The 23,223-nt window shown below is 41.8% G+C and overlaps 1 protein-coding gene across 1 annotated transcript in view; it reads right to left on the bottom strand.

The window, feature by feature from the left end:
• Nucleotides 1–331: 331 nt before the first annotated feature.
• The window catches only part of LOC135711040 (glutamic acid-rich protein-like), a 46,986-nt gene continuing 24,094 nt past the window's right edge, over nucleotides 332–23,223 (bottom strand). The window contains exon 2 of the mRNA XM_065233783.1: nucleotides 332–505. Coding sequence (XP_065089855.1) covers nucleotides 332–505 — 174 coding nt within the window. The remainder of the gene's footprint in view (nucleotides 506–23,223) is intronic.

The raw sequence follows: 23,223 nt of genomic DNA on the forward strand, positions 1-23,223 counted from the left end.
TATTTCAAAAAATTCAAGGAATGTTTCTCCACCAGAGTCAGCTCCCTTCGGGGACGCCCGCCATTTGGAAGATGTCTCGTTAGCTGCTCCATTCCGTCAATCATCCTTTGGTCCGTCAATCATCCTTTGGTCCGTCATATGATTGTCAAGCATGTCCTATCGACGATGTCCATATCGTCCGTCCGGCACTTCGTTGTGGCGTCAATCCGTATTAACAAAGAACTAATCAGTCTCGCTAAAGGTCATAGCACATTTTCAATCCAATCATCATCAAGTTCCATCCGAGCATTTGGTACCACTGCTCGGCATCGCTACAGTCGCAACCGACGAGTCATCCACAGGGCCTGATCAACCCGATCGGAGGTCTACAGTCGTCATCGTCGTAGCATCGTAGACCGCTAATGACCAATTTGACCAATTCAAATCGCTGAAACGACGAGCTAGTCGTCGTCGTCGGTGCCTGAGGCACCCGCGGAGGCCAGGAGGCCTCCGCTCCAGGCAAGTTCTGTTGTTGTTCATAAATTCAAGGTAAAAAGCACCCTATCATTTCTAGCTTCGATTGATGTCAGCATTTCACACCTGAGGACGAAGGACGAAGGACAACATCAGGGAGCAATTCACGAGTTAGTAGCTATCGTTCGACCCTATCGAGGGAATGGGCGGTGTTTACAGGAAGCAGCATAGAAACAGCTATCCAGTTCATCTCATCATCCCAGTCCAAGAACCACATAATCATCCAATGTCGTCTCCGTTATCGTTGTGGTGTGCTATTGGTAGCAGCAGTTTTTTTTTATCGACAGTTTGCTATTCCCTTGAACAATAGTTCTCTAGCTAATGAAAGACAGGCCATCGCGCATCATGTAGGTTCATCGGCAGTATATAAGAAGTTTGAAATCAAAACAAATCAATCCAATAGTAAGTAGAAGTTAGACATTGAAAACCGGTTGGACAGAAATTACACGATCGGTTGAAAGAGTTAGTCCAGTATTTGATTGAAATCCATACGATTTCAAGGCGGCCGGTATGTTTAGGATTAGCCTAAAGCAGTTAAACTGGCAACCCGAACATGTTCCACACTTCCGAAACAGTATTATTCTCCCTCACTCTTATCATTTCGTTTATTATCATTTCGTATTCCTTATCAACACATAGATGTTAGGTACTGTTAGGCCCGATCTACCGTGATCGGTATAATTCGCGAGTTTATATTCACCACACTGACCCTTGTGTATCGTTATATATACCCAGGGCAGTTAGTTAGCTATCGATCGTGCGCGCATTCACTTCGAATAAAGTTATTATTCACAAACCTATTCGAGCTAAATAAAAGTCAAGTTTTCTTTGTTCGGTTTACGAATCCAACGTGTGTTAATAGTGAATTCCTACAAATTCCGAATCCAGGGATGTTCCAACGGTACCGGTAAGAACACAAATGTTTCTTCCAACATTTGTTGCAAGTTTTTTTTTTTTCAAATTTCCGCAAAAAGTTTCGTTTGAATTCTTCAAAATTCCCCGGAAGACAGCTTTTTTCAAACTCGGCTGGTTTTGAACCCAGACCCACTAAGGTAAGATGCAATTTAGCTTACGGCAATGACACTGTTTGCGTACGATCTTAATTTCATACCTGCATCATCACAGCACCTATAAACCTGTAGTATCCATACAACAGATCAATTTCATCGCCGATGAATTGATTACAACCATACAAATATGAACTTTTGCAATTGTCGACATAAAACAAATCATATATATATTTAATGACTCCACGTTCAATAAATCGGTAGCCATTTTTCAACAAGTCGCCTTTGGATCGCCGTAGAGTCGTCCGTTCAGTGCGTATGCATGTTCTTCCGTAGCGTTCGCCTCGTTGTCGAAATTATTTATTTATTTATTATTACCTTCATCCGCCAATGATTAAAATCGGAGCACCCGACGGCGACTATGAGACCACACGGAATGCACCGGGGACTTTTGCGTTACGTTCTTTCGCCTTCTTTCACGCACGTAATCCCGTAACATGGTGGATGCAGCGTTTAAACAGCTTCTGGTTCGGAGGTTTTTTTTTTTTTTTTTGTTTCATGAAATCAATTTTTCCAAAACTGAAAATGCTGTGATTTATCACCTCGGTCACGCAAGGCATAAAGTTTGCGACACAAAAATTGCAATTTATTTCATGACTATTGAAAATTAATCAGAAAATCATTACACTTTCAACATTTCACACGGAAACAATAAATCTGCCGTGTTTAAGTCAGCCGAGAAAATAATGAATTCCACACAACCTAATGATTCCCTTTTCTTTGAGCTCAATTATTCCTACCCTATGTGTCATCGAGATAAAAAAAAGACCAACCTTCAGGCATCACCAACCAACTCGATAAAAAAGTGGCCATCAAATGCGGGTGAAAAACTAAAGGTTACAATTGAAAGCGCACTAGAGCGTTTATAATCCCATCCATCAATTCGTTTCCGGCAAACTTCCGCCTTCTCATCTGGCAGCAGCACTAGCCGGGAGTTTGCCTTGGACCGATTCCAAGCGTTGGTGAGGGTGTGTGAAATGTAGATTCGCTAGTTTTTATTTTTATTTGCTCCAAATCGCATCTCGAGAGGAGGATGCTTTTTTCTGCTTTTGCTTTCACGTAGGTAGGACGTACCCACCTCGGAGCAATTCCGTTATTCTACATATTATACTGGGATGCAACATCTGGTTCCTTTTTCGTTTTCGAATTTCCACCTCCTAGACCTCTGGGCGATGGTTGGTCATGGTCTTCGTTCCCCACCACACAGTTCCAGTTTCCTTTTCCTGCAGCCGATTGAACTGTTGGGTCTTGCTGGCACACCTTGAGCGGAAGAGAAGCTTCCGAGGAATAAAACACTAAATGGCATTCTTCTGCTGGCGGATGCTTTTAGTTTATTTTTTCACCCACTTCGTTTTGTTATGAAGCCCCACGTCTCGAATGCATTTGCTACTCGTTGATATGGATCCGAAAACCATTTTTTGGCACTGCTGGAAAGTATATCTTTTATCCATTTTAACGCGGTTGGAACGAAAGGGCTGAATCCTAGCTATTTTGTCTACTTCGTCCAGTTGATTTGATGTTGAAATTCCTGACTCGTCATGAAGAACATTCCAATTTGATTTTGAAATACCTTATACACATCTGTTAAATTTATGGATGACTGGAAAATCCTGTTTTTGACGTTCAATTCTAAAGTTGTCTTTTGCAAAGCTATGCTCTAGTAGGCAAGTACCGTGCCGATTCAAATTTCGGACACTTAAACTCGAATTTCGGACACTTTTAAAAGTTGATTATCTCGGTCGAATATGATCCACATGTCTTGTAAATTTTAAATTTTTTTGACTAGTGCCCTCCACGATCATCTAACAATATTACTTTGTTTCTAACTGGATGTAATATTTAATTAAAAATGAAAGTGTCCGAAATTTGAATCGGAACGGTACCTTGTTAATGTAGGATTTCCTCTTCCTGATATCTGTTCGAATTCCAGTGGTATTGTATGCAGCTCTTCACCTTCTACCACGGCTTCATCAGCCGACAACGCATCTGTTGCAGTTAGCGCTGTAAACGTAGCTAATCTCCTGCGCATCTACTACCAGAATATTCGAGGACTGCGGACCAAGCAGGATTCGTTCTTTTTGGCCGCTAGGGAGTGCGATTATGACGTCATTGTATTGACGGAGACATGGCTTGATGACCGTTTATACAGTGATCAGCTGTTCGGGAATGCCTTTTCGATTTATCGTACAGACCTTAATGCCTCCTGATTGCTGTTTCAACTCGTTGGAACAGTTATATCGATCCGACACCTGTTTCCGATGCTCTAGAGCAGCTGTGGGTTAGAATCACTACGCCAAGTCGAGTTATTAGTGTAGGCGTGATCTATTTACCTCCTGACCACAACGATGTCATAAGTATTCAGGAACATGTGAACTCTATCGGTGTTTCCAATTGGGAATTCAATGACTATGCTCTACAGCTTGGAGATTATAAACCAGCCTTTGCTCCGGTGTTGGCTGGCAAATGACTGGGATAATGCGTACCACCGGTACTTCGCGTACTTGAAGGTTATAAAATAGACCCATAACGCAAGTGAAAGTGGTCCTTAGCCTCTTGCCCAGTAACTCCTATCCCTTCCTCCCCGCGTTCCGGCTGGGATACGAGTAACCGTAGGGAAGATCGGGTAACCAACCCCGGTGGGAACTTTGGTCGTATGCTGACAGGGAAGGGGGCGCTGCATTCTTTTCGGAGGATGTGGCCTACAAAACCCGAGCGTCTGTTCTCCATGTTAGGGGCGGCTAAAACAGCGTCTGACTGGCATCCAGCGGCTGAATACGAAATGCTTCTCCCAGAAAGCTATACCCAAGATGGCAGTCCCATCACGGCGGATATGAGACCTTAGGCCAACCACCTACTGTCTCCGAAACCTTCAAATTATTACAGAAACCTATAGTGAAAGATTACGAACTGATTTTATGGCAACGACTTTTAGCGCTAAACAACGGACAAGAATTGGAACATGGAATGTACTGACGCTAGCCCAACAGGGTAAACTGGCACAACTCACTAGTGAGGCCCACCGTATGAAGCTAGAAATCCTGGGACTTAGTGAAGTCCGCTGGCCGAACTTTGAAGAACAAAAGCTGCCTTTGGAACAGGTACTTTTACATTCTGGTATGCGATGTGTAAACGCTCCGCGACTTCCGCTTAGCGCCCAAGCACAGGCTGCACTCATCAAGTGGGAACCTATAGATGAGAGAATAATCGTAACCAGATTCAGAACACGGGTCCGAAACCTTACCATAATCCAATGTTATGCGCCAACCGATGCTGCCGAATTGCAGGACAAAGAGAACTTTTACAGTCAACTGAATGTTGTCGTGGATAAGACTCCAACTCAACTCGGACTATGAGCGCATTATGGGACGCCATAGTCTAGGAGATATGAGCGAGAACGGCGAGCTGCTTGCAGAGTTTTGTGGCAACAACGACATGGTGATCGGGAGTTCGCTCTTCCCCCATCGCCCAGGGCATAAACTCCAAATCGACCACATCTACAGCAGCCGAAAATAGAGACGGAGCTTTCTTGATGTTTGGAATAAACGCAGCGCTGACATCGCATCTGACCATCATCTCCTGGTCGGTGAGATCCGCCTACGCATTGCGCGGGTTCAACGGCGGGAGGAGAGACTCGGGCGGCGATTCAACACACACCGACTGAAAGACCCAGCAGTGAAGAGATCGTTCGTCGAAGAACTCGAGGCTCGCGCAGCTAATATTCCAAAAGGTGGTAGCGTAGAAGAGCAGTGGACGAGCATCAAGAATGCCTTTATTGAAACAAGCGAGAACAACCTGTGTGAGCTGCGCACTCAGAGGAAAGAGTGGATCACCGATGAAACCTGGAGGAAGATCGAGGAGCGGAGAGAAGCAAAAGCCACGATAGAGTAAGCAAGGACCCGAGGAGCCAAGAACGAGGCCCGTCAGCGGTATTCGGCTCTAGAGAGGGAAGTTAAGCGTTCCTGTATACGGGACAAGCGAGCGTGGGTGGACTCCCTGGCTGATGAAGGGGAGAAAGCCGCAGCAACTGGCGATATCCGCCTCCTCTATGATGTTTCACGACGCCTGAGTGGGGCAAGGATCAACTCAAGGATGCCTGTGAAAGACGCGACTGGACAGTTGCGCACCGACCCCGCTTTGAACAATTTTTCAAATTTTCAACGGTCAACCAACCATCAACATCTCGGCATGATCCGCCAAGGGTGAGGCGCGTTACTCGCGTCAACACTGAAGCTCCATCATTGCAGAAGAAAGAAGCAGCCATCCAAAGTATGAAGTCCAACAAAGCCCCGGGGATCGATCGCATATCAGCAGAGATGCTCAAAGATGACCCCATGCTATCCTCACAAATGTTGCATCAACTATTCGTCAATATCTGGGACACCGCGACTTTTCCGGCCGACTGGATGCAGGGCATCTTGGTAAAAGTCCCCAAGATGGGGGATCCAACTGTATACGACAACTGGCGAGGCATCATGTTACTGTGTATTGTTCTCAAAGTTCTGTGTAAAGTTATCCTCAATCTGATACAGGACAAGATCGACGCGACTCTCAGACGACAGCAGGCAGAATTCCGTGCTGGAAGATCCTGTGTGTACCATATTGTCACGCTCCGCATCATCTTGGAGCAGGTCAATGAGTTCCAAGAGTCCTTGTACTTGGTATTCATTGACTACGAAAAAGCTTTCGACCGACTAAACCACTTGTGGGGCGCTCTGAGATGCAAGGGAGTCCCTGATAAGATCGCCAACCTCATCGAAGCGCAGTACGAGGTGTTGCACAACGGAGCTTTGTTTGACCCGATTCGGGTAATCGCGGGTGTGAGGCAAGGATGTATATTATCACCGCTGCTGTTCCTCATCGTAATCGACGAGATCATGGTTGGAGCCGTTGACCGTGTACCGAACCGTGGGTTGCTGTGGCAGCCTATTACTATGGAGCATCTCAACGATTTCGATTTGGCTGATGCTGTTGCGTTATTAGCACAAAGGCGCTCTGACATGCAAAGTAAGCTCGACGACCTTGTGCAACGCTCCTCTGAAGCATGTCTAACCATCAACGTCAACAAGACCAAATCGTTGGATGTCAACACGGTAAACCGTTCCAATTTCTCGGTAGCTGGGCAGGCGGTGGAGAAATTTGATATTTATATCTTGGCAGCCAGATAGCGTCGGACGGCGGCACCAAGAGTGACATAAATGCACGGATTTTTTTGCCAGGCGAGGGCTTCTTTTGCCAGTTTGCGAAATGTATGGAGTCGACGCACCAAAATCCGAATTTTCAACTCGAGCGTGAAGTCTGTGCTATTATACGCCAGAGAAACATGGTGTGTATCAGCGGAGAACACTCAGAAGCTGCCGATGCCTGCGGTACATAATTCGTGCCTGGTGGCCCCACAATTGGATCTCAAATTTCGAGCTTCATCGTTTGTGCCATCAGAAGCCGATAGAAACAGAAATTCGTGAACGGAAGTGGAGGTGGGTCGGCCACACATTACGACGGAGCGGAAACGAAATCTGCTAGCAAGCACTGGACTGGAATCCAACAGGACATCGCAGCAGACGAAATTTGACTTGCGCACATGTCAAGGCCAAAGCTAGTAATCGCTCAGGATGGAAATCATTCACAAAAGCCCTTTGCCCCCCTGAAGGTGCGCAGCATCGTTAAGTAAGTAAGTTTGCTCCGGTGGAGTAAGTCGGACGATGGGTCTTTCCAGGTTGAGCCTCAATCGGTTCTATCGGCTGCTAGTTCAACGCTTTTCGAAGGCTTCGCTTTATATGGCCACAGATAAATGGTGTATCGTATAAGAACGCTCGCTTTCTAGACCTTTTTCTGGCTAACGAAGCTGCAACTCTGGCATGAGTGTATGTTCTGGCGTAAGTGATGTTCCCGTACTTTCTTACTTTGAAAAATTGTTTCAGCACTGGCCCTGACGGAATCCCTTCAGCGGTTATTAAGAACTGTATTGGAGTGCTGGCCGCACATTTAGGATCCATCTTCGAACTCTCTTTGGATTCTGGGATCTTTCCTGACTGCTGGAAGGATTCTTTTGTTTTCCCTGTCTATAGCAGTCGGTGTTCAACTACCGTGGTATCGCTGCTTTATGTGCAGTCTCAAAACTTTTTGAACTATTGGTGCTAGATTATTTAAAACACACATCCTCTAGTTACATCGCGATTGAACAACACGGATTTATACCGAAAAGGTCGACCGCTACAAATCTCGTTCAATACACATCATCAATCATACGCGAGATGGAAAGAGGTCATCAAGTGGATGCTATCCACACCGATCTTTCTGCTGCTTTTGATAAAATCAATCACGAGATTGCAGTGGCCAAACTAGAGCGACTTGGTTTTCACGGTTCCCTTCTTGATTGGCTTCGCTCATACCTAACCGGTCGACAAATGTCAGTGAAGATTGGAGATAATTTTTCTCAACCGTTCGCTGTTTCTTCTGGTGTACCTCAAGGCAGTCATCTGGGACCGTTCATATTTTTATTGTATCTGAATGACGTTCACTTTTCGATCCGTTTACTGAAGCTGTCTTATGCTGACGATTTCAAACTATACTTTGTCATCAAAGATCGAAGTGATGCATTGTTTCTTCAGCAGCAGCTGGACGTTTTTGCTGTTTGGTGTGACAAGAACAGGATGGTATTAAATGCTTCTAAATGTGCCATTATAACGTTTTCCAGGAAAAAATCACCTATCGGTTATGCTTACAGCCTGCAGGAGCAAATATTAAGCCGTGAATCTACCATTAAAGACTTAGGCGTCCTACTTGATTCACAACTCACCTTCAAGGACCATGTGGCCTATGTTTCCGCTACGGTATCTTCTCAACTTGGTTTCATTTTTCGTTTCGCCAAAGACTTTAGGGACTCGTAATGTTTAAAAACACTCTATTGTTCGCTAGTCCGCTCCACATTAGAGTACACAGCTAAAAAAAACTAGTGTAAATTTCCGTTACTATGATGCACATAAATGGAGCGTCATATATCATACAAGTTAAGATTATAGATCGTGTAAATTTATGAGACATGTAATGCAATATTCCATATATTGTATGCAACTGTCCACTTTTGTTTGCAACATTTCTTGCAAGCTTCTAGTTTACGTGAAAAGGAAGTTTACATGTATGAATGTTTGCATGCATGGATGTTTACATCGCCAGTAAAATTCAGATTTTTTTAGTGTGTACTGTAACGTTGTATGGGGTCATTTTTACAGCAACGGGGTGAATCTTATTGAGGCTATTTGGCGTAGATTTGTACGTTTCTCTCTTCGTTGGCTACCATGGAGTGATCCTTTCAATCTCCCTATTTATGAAAGTCGCTGTAATTTGATGTCCCTACAATTCCTTAGTGTTCACCGCAGAGTCTCTAAAGCTACCATCATCGCTGATCTCCTACGATCGGACATTAATTGCGGTTCACTCAACATCCCAGCTTCTCGCACAAATTACGGCGCTAATGAGCCGTTAACTAGCATGTGCAAGATTTTCAACAAATGTTATAACTGCTTTGATTTTAATATCTCCCGTATTAGGCTTAAGAATCTGTTTAATTATGTACACGGTTTCTGTTTTCTGTATATAAATTAGGTTAATTATGTTATCATTAATATCTTTTTATATGTTTCCGACTTCCAAGCAGATTACTATAAGAATCTGAAGGATCGAAGAGGAATTTTCCAAATCGATATCCAAGAAGGATTACCTCGGGTAGGGTTCAAACAAGGATCGAAGAGGAATAAGAGTTCAACAATGTAGAAATTTTACTGGTTGAGGACTGCAACGTGCTGTTTAAATTTGTTGTAGCTTTAGGTAGCAGTAACCCATCCTTCATCAAAAAGTTAATAGATCCGCATGGCAAGAGAGCACAATGTGGACTGGAGTGTAGAAGGAGTGATTTTTATCAGCTTTGCACTTAATTCTAGTTATACGCGATTTTAATTTTTCGATTTTATCTTCATGCAGGATGGGTACAGCATTTTTCATACCACAATTTTTTTCTATGATTTTTGAAATTTTTTAAACAATTTGCTTTGAATTTGATTGCAATTCGAGATCACACAATCAAAAGATGATGATGATGATGATGATGATGGTTCCACCTCTTACCCCTACAAAGGTTTAAGCTGGACGAGTTATCTTTAAGGTAATTAAATATACACATTTTAACCAGGTTTGCAAACAAAATCGAGCTGGTTATAATTACAGATATAAATTCTCTGTTACATATGCTAAAGTCATCAACGAAAACACATTCATAGGTGTAACCAGTTATCATGTGTTATAATCCTCGACAATACTCCAATTCACATGTGACCTTCCTGTGATTTACACGTACACTAAAACCTCTGTGTACGAAGTCTTTTTTTACGCAGTATTCAATTAACGTCCCTATTTTTACGAAGTAAATCCCAAATAACGAGTTTTCTATTTACGAAATAAATTCCAAATAACGAGGTTCTTGCGATTTTGGGAAACTGGGACAAATTGTGAAATACCTTACAACATGGGTATTTTTGAAATCAGAGTGCCGTTTAGGGACTGGAAATCGATATCTGACGCCATTTTGAAATCCAAGAGAGCAATATGGATTTTCAGTCCTTATACGTCACCCCGATTCCAAAAATACCCATATTGTAGGATGTTTGACACTATTTCCCAGTGTTTCTGTTACCGGATGCCACCATCTTGGATTTCAAAATGGGGTCAGGCATGGATTTTCGGTTCTCACACGTCACCCCGATTCCAAAAATACCCATATCATCGTGTTTTTCTATAGTACAGTATTTGTCTGTTTTTCTATAACCGGAAGTTGACCCCTTCCAAAATGGCGTCATACATGGATTTCCGATTCTAACACGTCATCCTGATTCTAAAGATACCCATATTGTGGGGTATTTGACAGTATTTTTCAGTGTTTCTGTAACCGGATGCCACCATTGCACAGTGTTGCATTTTCCGTTTTCGTGCGCTTTTTTAATAGCTTCTCAAACATTGAATTTAGGGGTATAGTTTGTTCAAAGATGTGAAACTGCTGTTAGACGGTTTGGTGATTAATCCACCTAAAGGTGAGATCAAAAAAAAAATATTTTTTTTTTTATTTGATTCAGATAGAGCCTTAACGTCTTCAATAAAGGTGTAGCAAATGTTATTTTAAGCAACTTTGCTCAAAACACAAAATTTCTAGCTCTTATAAATTGCGAGATATGTATCATTTTTTCGTGAAAGACCCCTTTAAATCATGTTTTCAAGTATAACTGATTTTCTAGACATCCTACAATTTTGGTTTCTTCTACAACTATATTTTGCAAGTTAAAACATATGCTTTTGCTAAAAATTGTAACTAATTATCTTTTGAAACTTAAAAGGTAATCTTAAATAATCTTTGCATTCCGGTTCTTGAAATAATCACATACGCATACCTGTAGGTTAATGATTCCGCCTTTTTTTAACGGCTTACAGCAGTTCACCTCTTCCGTTTGTACTCTTATAGAATTTACAGCTTACTATTAATAAAACTGAGAAACGCTTCCAAGACCACGCCGAAACCGTCTTCTACAACTTTCACAAAGGAGACTTCGAGCGAATGAATAACTTTCTCGCTAATGTGGATTGGAATGCGACACTAGACTCCGGGGATGCGAATCTGGCTGCCTCGACCATGTGTGGTATCATATTCTACGCTATCGATCAGTTTGTGCCTAAAAAACTACGGTGTAAGCATGCCAAACCCGCCTGGTCGAACTCTGATCTTAAGCATCTGAAAAAGGTGAAAAGGGCTGCACTGAGGAAACACAGTAAATATCACACAGATTCGACGAAGGCTAATTACGTCCGCGCCAACAACGAGTACAGAGATCTCAATGCAAGCTTGTACAACGCACATCAGTCTCACTTGCAGAGTCGTCTCAAAGCTAATCCTACACGCTAAGATCAGTTTACCTAGACGATACAAAGAGATTACCGAGATTGGCCGTAAATTGCACAAACTCACATATGGGTAATTTTTTTAACCCAAATATGGGTTCTTATGAACCAAAAATGATTTATTTTTATGCAAATTTGATTTAAATTTACCCATATTTGGGTTAAAAAATTTACCTATATCTGAGTTTGTGCAGTTTTCGCCTAATTTGGGTAAAGTAAACCTATATTTGGGTTATCTGATCTTAGCGTGTAAGGAATTCTGGCGATATGTGAACGAGCAACGGAAAGAAACGGGATTGCCGTCCAATATGACTGATGGCGTTACTGATGCCAACTCCGTCGCAGATATCGCCAATATGTTTCGCACACAATTCAGCAGCGTTTTTTCAGACGAAGTTCTTGATGCTCAGGAAATTGCTGCTGCCACGAGTAATGTCCCTCGTACGTCGGTGTTTGGTTCTCCATTCACCATCCACAGCGACATGGCGATTTCAGCCGGGAAACAGATGAAAACATCAACAGGATCTGGTCCAGATGGCATTCCCTCATTAGTACTGAAACGTTGCTTAGACACTCTTTCAGAGCCCTTAGCTAAGGTATTCAACTTGTCAATGACCTCCGGAGTTTTTCCAGAATGTTGGAAGGATTCGTTTGTTTTCCCTGTTCACAAAAAAGGATGCAAGCAGACTGTCGCCAATTACCGCGGAATAGCTGCATTGAGTGCTATCTCCAAACTATTCGAGCTAATTGTCCTGGAAAAGTTGGTTCTAGACTGCTCGTACAGTATTTCTCAGGATCAACACGGCTTCATGCCTAAGCGCTCGACGACGACTAATCTAACTGTTTTTACATCGTTCATTATTCGTGAGATTGAACGTGGCCATCAAGTTGACGCCATATACACCGACCTCTCTGCAGCTTTCGATAGAGTGAACCATGAAATTACCATCTCTAAATATGACAAAATGGGTGTTCATGGGAGTCTACTTACCTGGCTTCGCTCCTATCTGACTGGCAGATCTATGTCTGTTAAGATCGGTGACTACGCTTCTCCACCCTTCATGGTTACATCTGGTGTTCCTCAAGGCAGCCACCTGGGGCCATTGCTTTTCCTGTAGTATATGAACGACGTGAACTTGATCCTCAAATGCCTTAAACTCTCGTACGCCGACGACATGAAGCTCTACTACGTAATAAAAGGGCCTCAAGACGCTCATTTCCTCCACCAAGAACTTGAAGTCTTTGATGATTGGTTCCGGATAAACAGGATGTCTTTAAATGTGTCCAAGTGCTCGGTCATCTCCTTTGGCCGTAAACGGGCGATGCATTTCCACGATTACACCTTAAGAGGAATAAGCTTGAAACGCGAATCGACTGTCAAGGACTTGGGAGTCATGCTCGATTGCAAATTAACGTTCAAGGATCACATTGCCTATGTTGTATCTAAAGCTTCATCGCAGCTAGGATTTTTATTCCGTTTCGCCAAAAGCTTCAAGGACGTGTATTGCCTGAAGGCTTTATACTGTTCCCTGGTTCGACCTATACTGGAATACTCTGCCGTTGTTTGGTCGCCATTCTATCAGAATGCCATCCATAGAATTGAAGCTGTTCAGCGAAAATTTATTCGCTTTGCGTTGCGACACCTTCGGTGTAGACCTCGGTTTGCTACGTCTAACCGCAAAGGACCAATCCAACCTCTGGGTTAGCCACCCGTAAGGAGGCTTTTCAAGCTCGGGGGTGAAGCCCCTAAACGTAAAGGAGCCTTCCCCCTCTTGACACGGTCACTCTGGTTTCGTCCTGGGCCGTGTCAATCTCCGTCAACGAGGGAGGACGCCTGAAAGGCTTACACAGCCACATACCACCGACAAACCCTGCCAAACCATCGTGCGGTTGACTAGTAATTACCCACTGTTTTGGGAATCAGCTTGCCAGCTCGTCGTCAGCAGCAGTAGCAGCAGCAGCAGCAGCAGCGAGCGCTCGCAGGACGCCAGAATAAGCAGTGGTACGTACCGAAGAACACAGTTAATTTTATCCACACCCACAAACAGAAAAATAGACTACAGAAATTTAACACAATCCCACCAACACACCAATTTGATAAATAAAAACCCTCAAAGTCAAAGTAAATATTTAAATCAATAAATTCACACTACACAGTATGTCTAGTCAGGTGACCGTACGCTGCACATTTTGTCTGCGAAGTTCCTTGTGATTACCAAGTAGTAAGCCGATCCTGAGACCCAGCTCGAGGGGTCTCTTGCTACTGAACTTGCCGGGAAAAACGAACAGTTACAAACATATGCAAAAACATCTTTCAACAAACTTTACCCCTAAAATCAATGTTTGAGAAGCTATTAAAAAAGCGGTGGAAAACGGCAAAAAGCAACACTTTGCATTGTTAATTTCAAAATGGCGTTTGACATGGATTTTCGGTTTTCACACGTCATCCCGATTACAAAAATATTAAAATTGTAGGGTATTTAACAGTATTGTTATATTTTTCTGTAATTGAAGTCGCCATCTTTGATTTTAAAATGGCGTCTGACATGGATTTCCCGTTCTTACACGTCACCCCTATTCTTAAGATACCCATATTGTGGGTTATTTAACATTATTTTGCGGAGTTGGTTGGAAATGCTAACATGAAGCTTTAGTGTGATAATTTATTAGCTAGAGAATGATCTTTAGAAGAGGGTAGGTAAGGTCCGTTAGAGTACGGCAGTATGCAAATTGAATAGAAGTTGAAAATGAGCGAAAGGCCATTATTGCGACAGTATAATGTTAGCATTTCCAACCAACTCTGAAAATCACAAACTTCGCGTATGAAGTAACATAAAAACACTTTGAATGTAACAACTCAAGACGGGAGTAGCCGTCAACAATGCTGATGGTGGTACAGCACGCAACAATCCCAAGTAACACATAAAACATTGACGTAAACATTGACGGCGCCATTGAGCCGGAATGTCTCTTCATACAGTGATTGACAGTTTCTTATGAGGTATTCGGATGTTTATAAAGAAAGTTGAAAGTTGTTTGCCCCAACCAAAGATATTAACATTTGAAAAGTGCATATTTTTAGTATAAAAACGTCAATAACTCTTGATCGGCGAAAGATATTGACAAACTTTGTGGGGCAAAAATTTGCGCCTTTTTAGAATCTAAAAGTTATTTGAAGACACCTTTGCTGAGAAATTCGAAATAAGAAAACTAGAACAAAACAACTGTATTTTTTAGAACCACTCTAACTCAATTCAAGAAAATAGCTCTAAATCGTTCAATTTAAGAGATACAAAAAAGTTGTTTTCTACAAAGTTGCTTGAAATTAGCTCAGCTATAACTTTGCCGAAAAATGTATACCTTAATTTATTCAAACAAATAAGTTAGATTTTAATGATAATAGGAACCACCCTACAATTTATTGTCATAAAAATGAGGGCATAACTATAAGGAACAACTTTGTAGAAGAGACTTTTAGTCTAAAGTTTCAATTTCCGGCTCAAAACATATCATTCCACCTAAATCTGCATTCTGGACCACTGTGCATTGGCAAGAACATGATAGATACTTATAACAAACCTTTCATCAAGCGGTGTTGGTCTAGTTAGGTAGAAACAAGTCTACCACGCCAAGGACCAGTGATCGAATCCCATGCTCAAGGTTTTTTTTACTGTTTTTTTTTGTCGCTGGTTATTATGATGTTTCCAAAACATGTTATAAGACCAGTATTTAGTTGTATAAGCTCCGCGTCATGCGCTTTTTAGGTTGTATAGATGTATTAAATGATGTTTATTAAAGTATTAGTGATTCTTTACTTTAGTCATTAAAAAGTATTTTCAACTTCTTTATGACAAGCCGTGTTGCTTGGAAACCACCCTACTGCTTTCTCCCTGAGATGACCACGTTGGTCATGACTAGAGGAGCAACACAATAGTTGGGTAAAGAAGAATTGCATTATAACACACCATCCAAAAATACCGATATTGTGAGGTATTTGGCAATATTTTCAAAAACCTATTTTTAAAAAGTAAATCCCAAATAACGAGGTTTTTTTTACTCACTAATTAGATTTACGAGCCCCGGTTTGGTTCGTAAATGGAGGTTCCAGTGTACATCTGTGTTCGAAGAAGAAGAAGACACCAGGTGAGACACCAGGTAAAATCGTTCGAAATGATAGCAGTACTAATACTTTTCATTTCAGCTTAATTTTGAGATTTAAAATTTTACATTTCTCAATATTCTAACAATCCCCATCCAATTTACAAATTAACATAATAGTTAAAAATGTTTAAAATATTTGCAGCACGTAAATTTTCAAATAACTTTCCGGCAGGTGCCTCCAAAAATTTAAAATATTGTAATCGTAAAATTGAACATATTTGTAGTTCTCTGGCGAACGTTTCAGCTCAATTGATCATAAGTTAACAAAGTTACATGATGTCAAAGTTTACTATTTTGTATGAAAATCGGCATGTGCTGCTATTTTATAGAACACAACTGTATACGCTTCCGCAGTGCCAGGACTATATCCAGCGAATCGACTTTGAGCCATTTATACCTGCATTCCGCGCGGGAGGCTCAAACCATTGTAGACTACTCAAAGTTATTTTTTTTTACTATTACTACTACAAAATCAAAAAAGGAGTGATTGAAAAACCGCGTAAAATAAGAATTGCGATGAATCAATGCGTAAGTAATAGAATAAACATACATGAACTAGGGTAGACAATGTTTCCCCGTCCACCCCAAAACATGAAACTAAGCATCGCGTAAAGCGTGATATCGAATGTATAGAATAACTCTGGAAGCCAACCCTGTCGGCTTGACCTTCCCTGGCTGTGTCTCTACACCAGGAACTACCGAATCGTATTTCTCACTACCTGTGCGATGCAAACCAGAAAACCCGGAAACTCGTGGCTCTTCCTTCTTCTCGCTGCCAACCCGGAGCCGTATGTAAATTTTATAATAATATAAAATGGAAATCAATTCGTTTGCTGTTTTATTTTCCCATTTTTTTTCGCAATGGTGCCATATCTATGTCGATATATTGGGCGGTGTTGCCCAGGAACCCAAATAGACACCCAAGAGAGCTCACCTTGAACGAAGAAAGTAGTTGCGCTTATGGAATAACCTTTTATCTCGGGCATCGAGTGCTGCTGTTGCTGCTGGGGTTGGGTAGGAATTTGTTGAAATTGGCGAACACAGCTGTTGCTGATGGTCTCACAGCAGCGCATTTGGTAAACTGGTGTATATTTCTTCACTTTTTTTTTACCAGACATTGTTGCAGCAGCAGCAGCAATTGCTTCCGTAGGAGCGATTTGTGAAAGATAAAACCGGCAGTTCCGGGAAGGTGTTCCGGAATAAAAATGACATTTGGATGAGGGAAAATTGTTTCTTTGGAACCGGTTCAACTTTGAATTGTTGCACAATGTTGGTAAATGGAGTGGATTCAAAGAAGGTGATACAAACTTTGTTGGGAATACTGGATCTTGGTATAATGATGGGTTCCTTAAAGAGTTTTTCCGATTTTAAATCCTATTTGTCTAGGGATTTTGATCTACAGTCATTTCTGTTCTCACGCGATTTTTTTTCTGGTCAGTATTGTTTATTTATTTTGTATTTATTTTGCTCGTCTTCGTATAAAATAAAAACGCCCAGACAGCTTAATTATTTTATCTAGAGCTAATCCTATTTTTAAAAAAGTTTTTACATACATTAAAATCGTAGTTGTTACGAGACTCATTAAATCGCTGGCAATAAACATCAAGCAGATTATTTTGCCCTCGATGTTGAGGAATTCGGAGAAGATCATTCTGGCGTATCTGTCTAACCGGAGCATTGACATTAAGAAGTTCAATCAATCAATATTATTGTTCAGAATGTCAAATATGAACAGCCGTTGCAGAAGAACAATCGGGTTATTCCAGGGTAACAGTCGTAGAGCGTATCTAACAAAGTATGGCTGATGATCAATGAGAAAGCAAAGCTTGAGATGATAAGGTGGCCATACTAGAACGCCATATTCCAGTATGCTTCGCACCAGAGAACAATGATTTAGGGCAATAGACATCCTCGAACTGTTGCGTGTTGCGTGTTGCGTTTGATAAATCCAAGTATCCCTTAGGCTTTGGCGGCTGTTGCTGCTATGTGATCGGTAAATGTCAGCTTGCTGACAAGAATACACCCAGATGATGATTGATGACACTCGGTTAACATTTGAAGAAAACATCTTGTACTCGAAAATTGTGCTCGATCGGTTGAATGAATTAACGTTACATTTGCGAATGTTCACTTCCATTCCGTTCAATGAACACCATTCAAGAAGAGAGTCGATGTCCGATTGGAGAGCACAGCAATCCACCATACACACCAAAAAATTCTGAATTTTACTGGCTATGTAAACATCCATGCATGCAAACATTCATACATGTAAACTTCCTTTACACGTAAACTAGCAGCTTGCAAGAAATGTTGCAAACAAAAGTGGACAGTTGCATACAATATATGGAATATTGCGTGACATGTCTCATAAATTCGACACGATCTATAATCTAAACTTGTATGATATATGACGCTACGCTACTGACATATGACGCTACTGACGAAATTTACACTACTTTTTTTTAGCTGTGTAGAGGTGAATTTCAGGTAATCAGCGAACATATACTTCGGTGATTTGAACAGTTCGAAAAGTAGTGGTCCTAACTGACTCCCTTTATCTATTATTTTTTTTCTCATGGAAGAATCTGCTCCCAGACACCTGAGAAGATAACTCAGGGTGTGGCTATGGGAGAAGTAGCGCTCCCGACCCACTAAACCTTACCCTGTGCTCTTGGCCCATGCCCTCCCCGGAACCGCCCGAAAGCATTACATTGTGGGAGGGGGCCGGTTGTGCTATGGCGCATCACACTAGTGGTGTGTCACAGACGTGACACTCGCTACTGCACAGTGAGCAGCTGTGCAGGGCCTTCCTTTTATTGTTCGCTGTTAATTGTTCGCCTGAGTTCTAGAGCAGACGTGATAGCCAGCCAACTGTCCACGGCAGCACAGGACAGATGTGACCGCTTACCAGCTGCGTGTGCTTAGCACTCTAAGAACCCGGTGTCACTCCTGCCTTTGCATAACAAGGGTTTGTGCAAGGCTTTTTGACCTCCTGGGATGAGCTGGATGGGGCTCCAGCGTCCTTACTCTACTGTAGTTCGTTTAGCCGCAATATCTCTCCCTTGGGTTCGATAATTAACGTTTCCAGGGCACACCACGAGGAGGCGAACTACTTCATGCCCCCAAAGTGACTCCCTTTAGGCACCCCGGAAGTAATAGAGAACATTTCAGAGCAGAATCCACCAAGGCGCACAAAAGCTCCGCGGTCAATAAGTATGATTCAATCCACCGAGTAAGCCACTCCGGGAATCCCATAAGTTTGAATTTTTCCACAGCCAATGCGTGTGGAACTTTGTCGAATGCTTCGGAGAAGTCAACATAAACTGCATCGACCTGCTGACACTTTTGCCAGACGAGCAAATTGACGTAGCACATCAAGTTGGTTGTTGTGGACCGTTTCCTTACGAATCCGTGTTGACTCTCTGATATCACATGATGGACGTTACGGTACAGCGAACTATGGATAAGATTTTCCAAAACTTTGGGAAAGCAACTCAAAATGGAAATTACTCGGTAATTTTCAATATCGTTAACACTACCAGTTTTATGAATGCAGTCTTCCATTCACTAGGAAAAATGCCCTCCGCTAACGATCTATTGCTTAAAACCTTACTTGCAGGTAAGGCAACTGACTCCGCACATGGTTTAATAAAGATTGGAGGTAATCGATCAGGACCTGCTCCCTTCGAAGTGTATATGGACTCAAGTTTAGTGCGAACATCATGAAGAGAGAAGTTGTAAACTGTCTCGTTCAGGTCGTAATGCGGCAAACTGGTCTAGTACGACTCAGTCGAAGGTGGTCGGTTATTAGTTTGCACACTCCGAAAAAACGACGAGAACAGGTTTGCAGAGTCTGATGGTGATGGTCCGCTTCCGATTTTTCACATAAGCCCAAAACAGTTTCGGGTCCTGTTTCAGACTTGCTTCATTGCGATGGATGTAGCTGCGAAGGCATTGTGTATGCATAGAGTTATATTCGCTCTCTAAAGCACGCAGCTCAGCCTTGTGCTGTTCATTTCTCGACCGAAAGTAACGTTTTCTTGCCCTGCGTAGGCGATTACGGAGCCTTTGAAGCTCATTGTTCCACCAAGGTTGCCTTTTCCTGCGGACGTCGACCCACTGCTTCAAAGGCACGACTTCACTGATGAATCCATACAGCTTGTTGTAGAAGATCGAAACGGCTTCATCAATACTGCAATCAACTAGAAGCTTCTCCCAGAAGATATTTCTAATCATTGAATTCAAAATAGCAAAGCCACATCGATTGAAGTCAAAGTCGAATGGATCCGCTACACGGACAAAATCTCTTTCACTTGCAGTTTCAATCACCAACACTAGCGGGTTATGCTGTTGATCAACACTCAGTAGCGATGACGGAGGCTAAGCACGAGACCAAATCACTAGTGAAAACCAAATCCAGGATCCTTCCATTCACATTGGCATAGTGATTCATGTGATTCAGACCATTGGCAATGAACTATTCCACCCCGGTAAACTCCTGTTCAGATGAAGCATTTGTGGGTAGCAAGCATCGCAATTCATCATCGGAACCCGAATGCAAAAAAGGCAGATATAGTCACCAACAACAACAACCATATCACGATTACCGGCTTGTTCCAACAGCCTTTGAACGCATGCCCAGTGCTGTTCATACAATGCATTGTCGCAATTGGGTGCGAGGTACACTGTACAGGCGAAGAGCTCAAAAGTGGCTTGATTCGGACCATTGTTTGCTGCAAACACTCACTACCTGAAAACGAGACAGCGGTACTATTGAAAAAAATTCCGACCCCGATCCAAATACCTCCACCACGTTGGAATAGGCTTGTTGCGGCGTTACGATCACAGCGATAGATCGTGTAGTAGTGCGGTAATTCCGAATTTGCGATATTGGGACCGAGCCAGGTTTAGGTAAAAACTACTACATCGTAGTCACATTACGATAGTGCTAGAAACGCTTCGTTAGTTTTGGTGCGTAGCCCGCGTACATTCTGATAATATAGTGTTTGGTTTTGCCTATCGGTAGAGCCGGGTTATATTGCTGTGGTAGTGTTTTGGACCTGTGAGGATGTAGTTTCGCTCAAGGAAAAAGCGTAGTTCGTCTGTGGACGCACACCGATTTGTAGGGTGCCCAGAGAATTATTGTGATGAAGTTTCGAAGCGAAAAACAGGCCGATTTGACGATGTTTGTTTGGCATCGAACGGACGAAAAACAATTCCCTGGTACCACGTCGATACAGAAAGAGACAGTTCCTGCAACTGCGAACCAATTCCGACTTTGAAGTAAACAAAAGTAGGTTCGTCAATAGTTTTTCCTTTCGGAACCAGTATTGCAACTTCAATGTCACCAGATTCTATTAGTTTGGTTCCAGTAGACTCAGCTTGTTGTCGAGTGACGTCATTGCTAGCGACATGCAACGGTGGCTGGCTTTGTTCAGTTCGCGTTGTTTGTTCGAGAATTGTTTTGATTTGTGTTGTGTTTTGCGCGACCTCAGTCCTCAGTTCATTCAATGCTTTGTTTTGTTCTTCAACTAAAGCTTGCATCTCAGAGTTCGTATGCTCAATCGCTTGTCGGAAGGATGCGTTCACCATCATTTTGGTGCAATCCTTGCACATCCAGAATAGTTGAGAACATGCCGCAATCTTATCACGAGTAGCTGAAGTTTGATGAACGCATTTCAGGTGGAACGCCCAACTAACAATTTTAGCTGCAGATTAGCTTATACAGCCAAAAATTGGCTTATACAGCTATTTTTTGCCTGTATAAGCTAATCTGCAGCTAAAATTGTTTGTTGGGCGATGCTTTGCAAAATCCATTAAACATGATTTCATCAGCTTTGACGAGAGCTCTAACGCAAAAGAAACATACGGTCTCCATTTTTCCAATGGCGGTCCACACGTAGATTTTCGATGAGACGATAAATTGACGAAATAATTTGCTTATACGGTCTGCAGGTGCAATACTCCATCGGAATGCGGTACAGCAATGAAGAAAATGCTTGATGAACCGTTCAGGTTTATTAACAATTATGAAAAACGTTGAAAAAAAATGTGTGATCATAAATTGTAGTGAAATTTCTGTACAAATCCTTAAAGAGGGCCGCTCGAAAAAAAATCTTGAGAATACAGATTTGAATGTAATTTCCGTCTTACTAAGCACAACCCGCTCTTGATCTCTATTTCTCAAATAGTTGAGAACAACATTGAAAGGTGTCTACTAAAAATAGCTTCTAAATTCATTTTCCTATGTGCCGTTCGATTTGGTAAAGAATCTCCAACTGTTTGACACATTCTATTAGGATGTATTCAAGTTTTGCCTGATTTTTTGAAAGATTTTTTACCGCATTTTTTGTTTTTCTTTGTAAGTAACCCTCAATTATTATTTCAGATTTTAATTGATGAAGAGTTCAAAATGATTTGATGAGTTACTATGTTGCGTGCCATTACAACGTTTTGCACTTCTCAACTACACTACTCAACAACTACTCACAAAAACGATGTGAGTTACTCAGAACAAAAACACTTGACTTATTATAGGAAATTTAACGCACTTTCCTAATACGCAATAACAATTAGTGCTTCATTTGCAATAATAATTGCAAATTAATAACAGTACCAAAAATGTCTAAATAAAAGCGCAAACCTTTGTAACATCTCGTAGTATGTTTCGATTATATGGTGTTATAAATATAACACTTATTTTTAATTCCAAATACATCTTACGAGTTTCAGTCCCATCCTAACGCAATTTTATTCGTTATTCTCTAGTTTGAAGTGATAACAGTGTCGTTGCTTGATTTTGTTGCTAAGGAAACCAATTTTAACTGACAAAAGGGGGTGCTTTTTACCTATTCAATTGTAAATAACGGAATCTGTCAATAAGAATCGGTTCCTTGCATAACAACTGTATCACAACCCAAAACTTAATCATTTCTCAATAGTGATGGAGTAATACGACATTCACTAAACTAAGGCCACGGGATATACCACAATAGATCAAATTACTGGTCGCAGGGGATTTACATCCCGAACAGAGGAAACAAAAATCAACCCCACCTAACAGCATCAATACTTTTGTAACAAATTTTCCGCAAATTTGAAAACGATCTACTCAATTGAAATTTTTGTGAGCCAATAATCGATAATTCCTGGCAAAAGTTTCCAATCTGTTAACGCTCAAGGAAAACTTATCCACTCCGTACCAGAGCCAAAAGTGCCACTTGTTAGTGTGTCGCATTACAAATTTATATAGTTTCTGGTGCAGCTCAGCGAAAACTTTTCCTGTGCGTCAATTTTCCACAGATTTTCCCATCTCTCAATTTTCCTTCGTCGAAACAACCAGCCATCATTAAGCGCATAATCAAAATGTCGTTAGCGCAAGCAAATAGCGAACTTATTGAGCGAGGGAAAAAATGTGTCCACGATTTTGCGAATACTTGTTGTTCTTCCACCCTTCTCCGTCCTCCATTTGGGATTGCGCCATCCCTTTAAAGTGGTTTTGAAAGTAAACTTTCTCCCCGTTGTAACGCAAAACAGATGCCCC

This window comes from Ochlerotatus camptorhynchus, unplaced genomic scaffold (genome assembly GCF_037179485.1).
Source record: "Ochlerotatus camptorhynchus isolate MF236.1 unplaced genomic scaffold, CSIRO-AGI_Acam_v1.1 ptg000416l, whole genome shotgun sequence".
Taxonomy (NCBI): Eukaryota; Metazoa; Arthropoda; class Insecta; order Diptera; family Culicidae; genus Ochlerotatus; species Ochlerotatus camptorhynchus.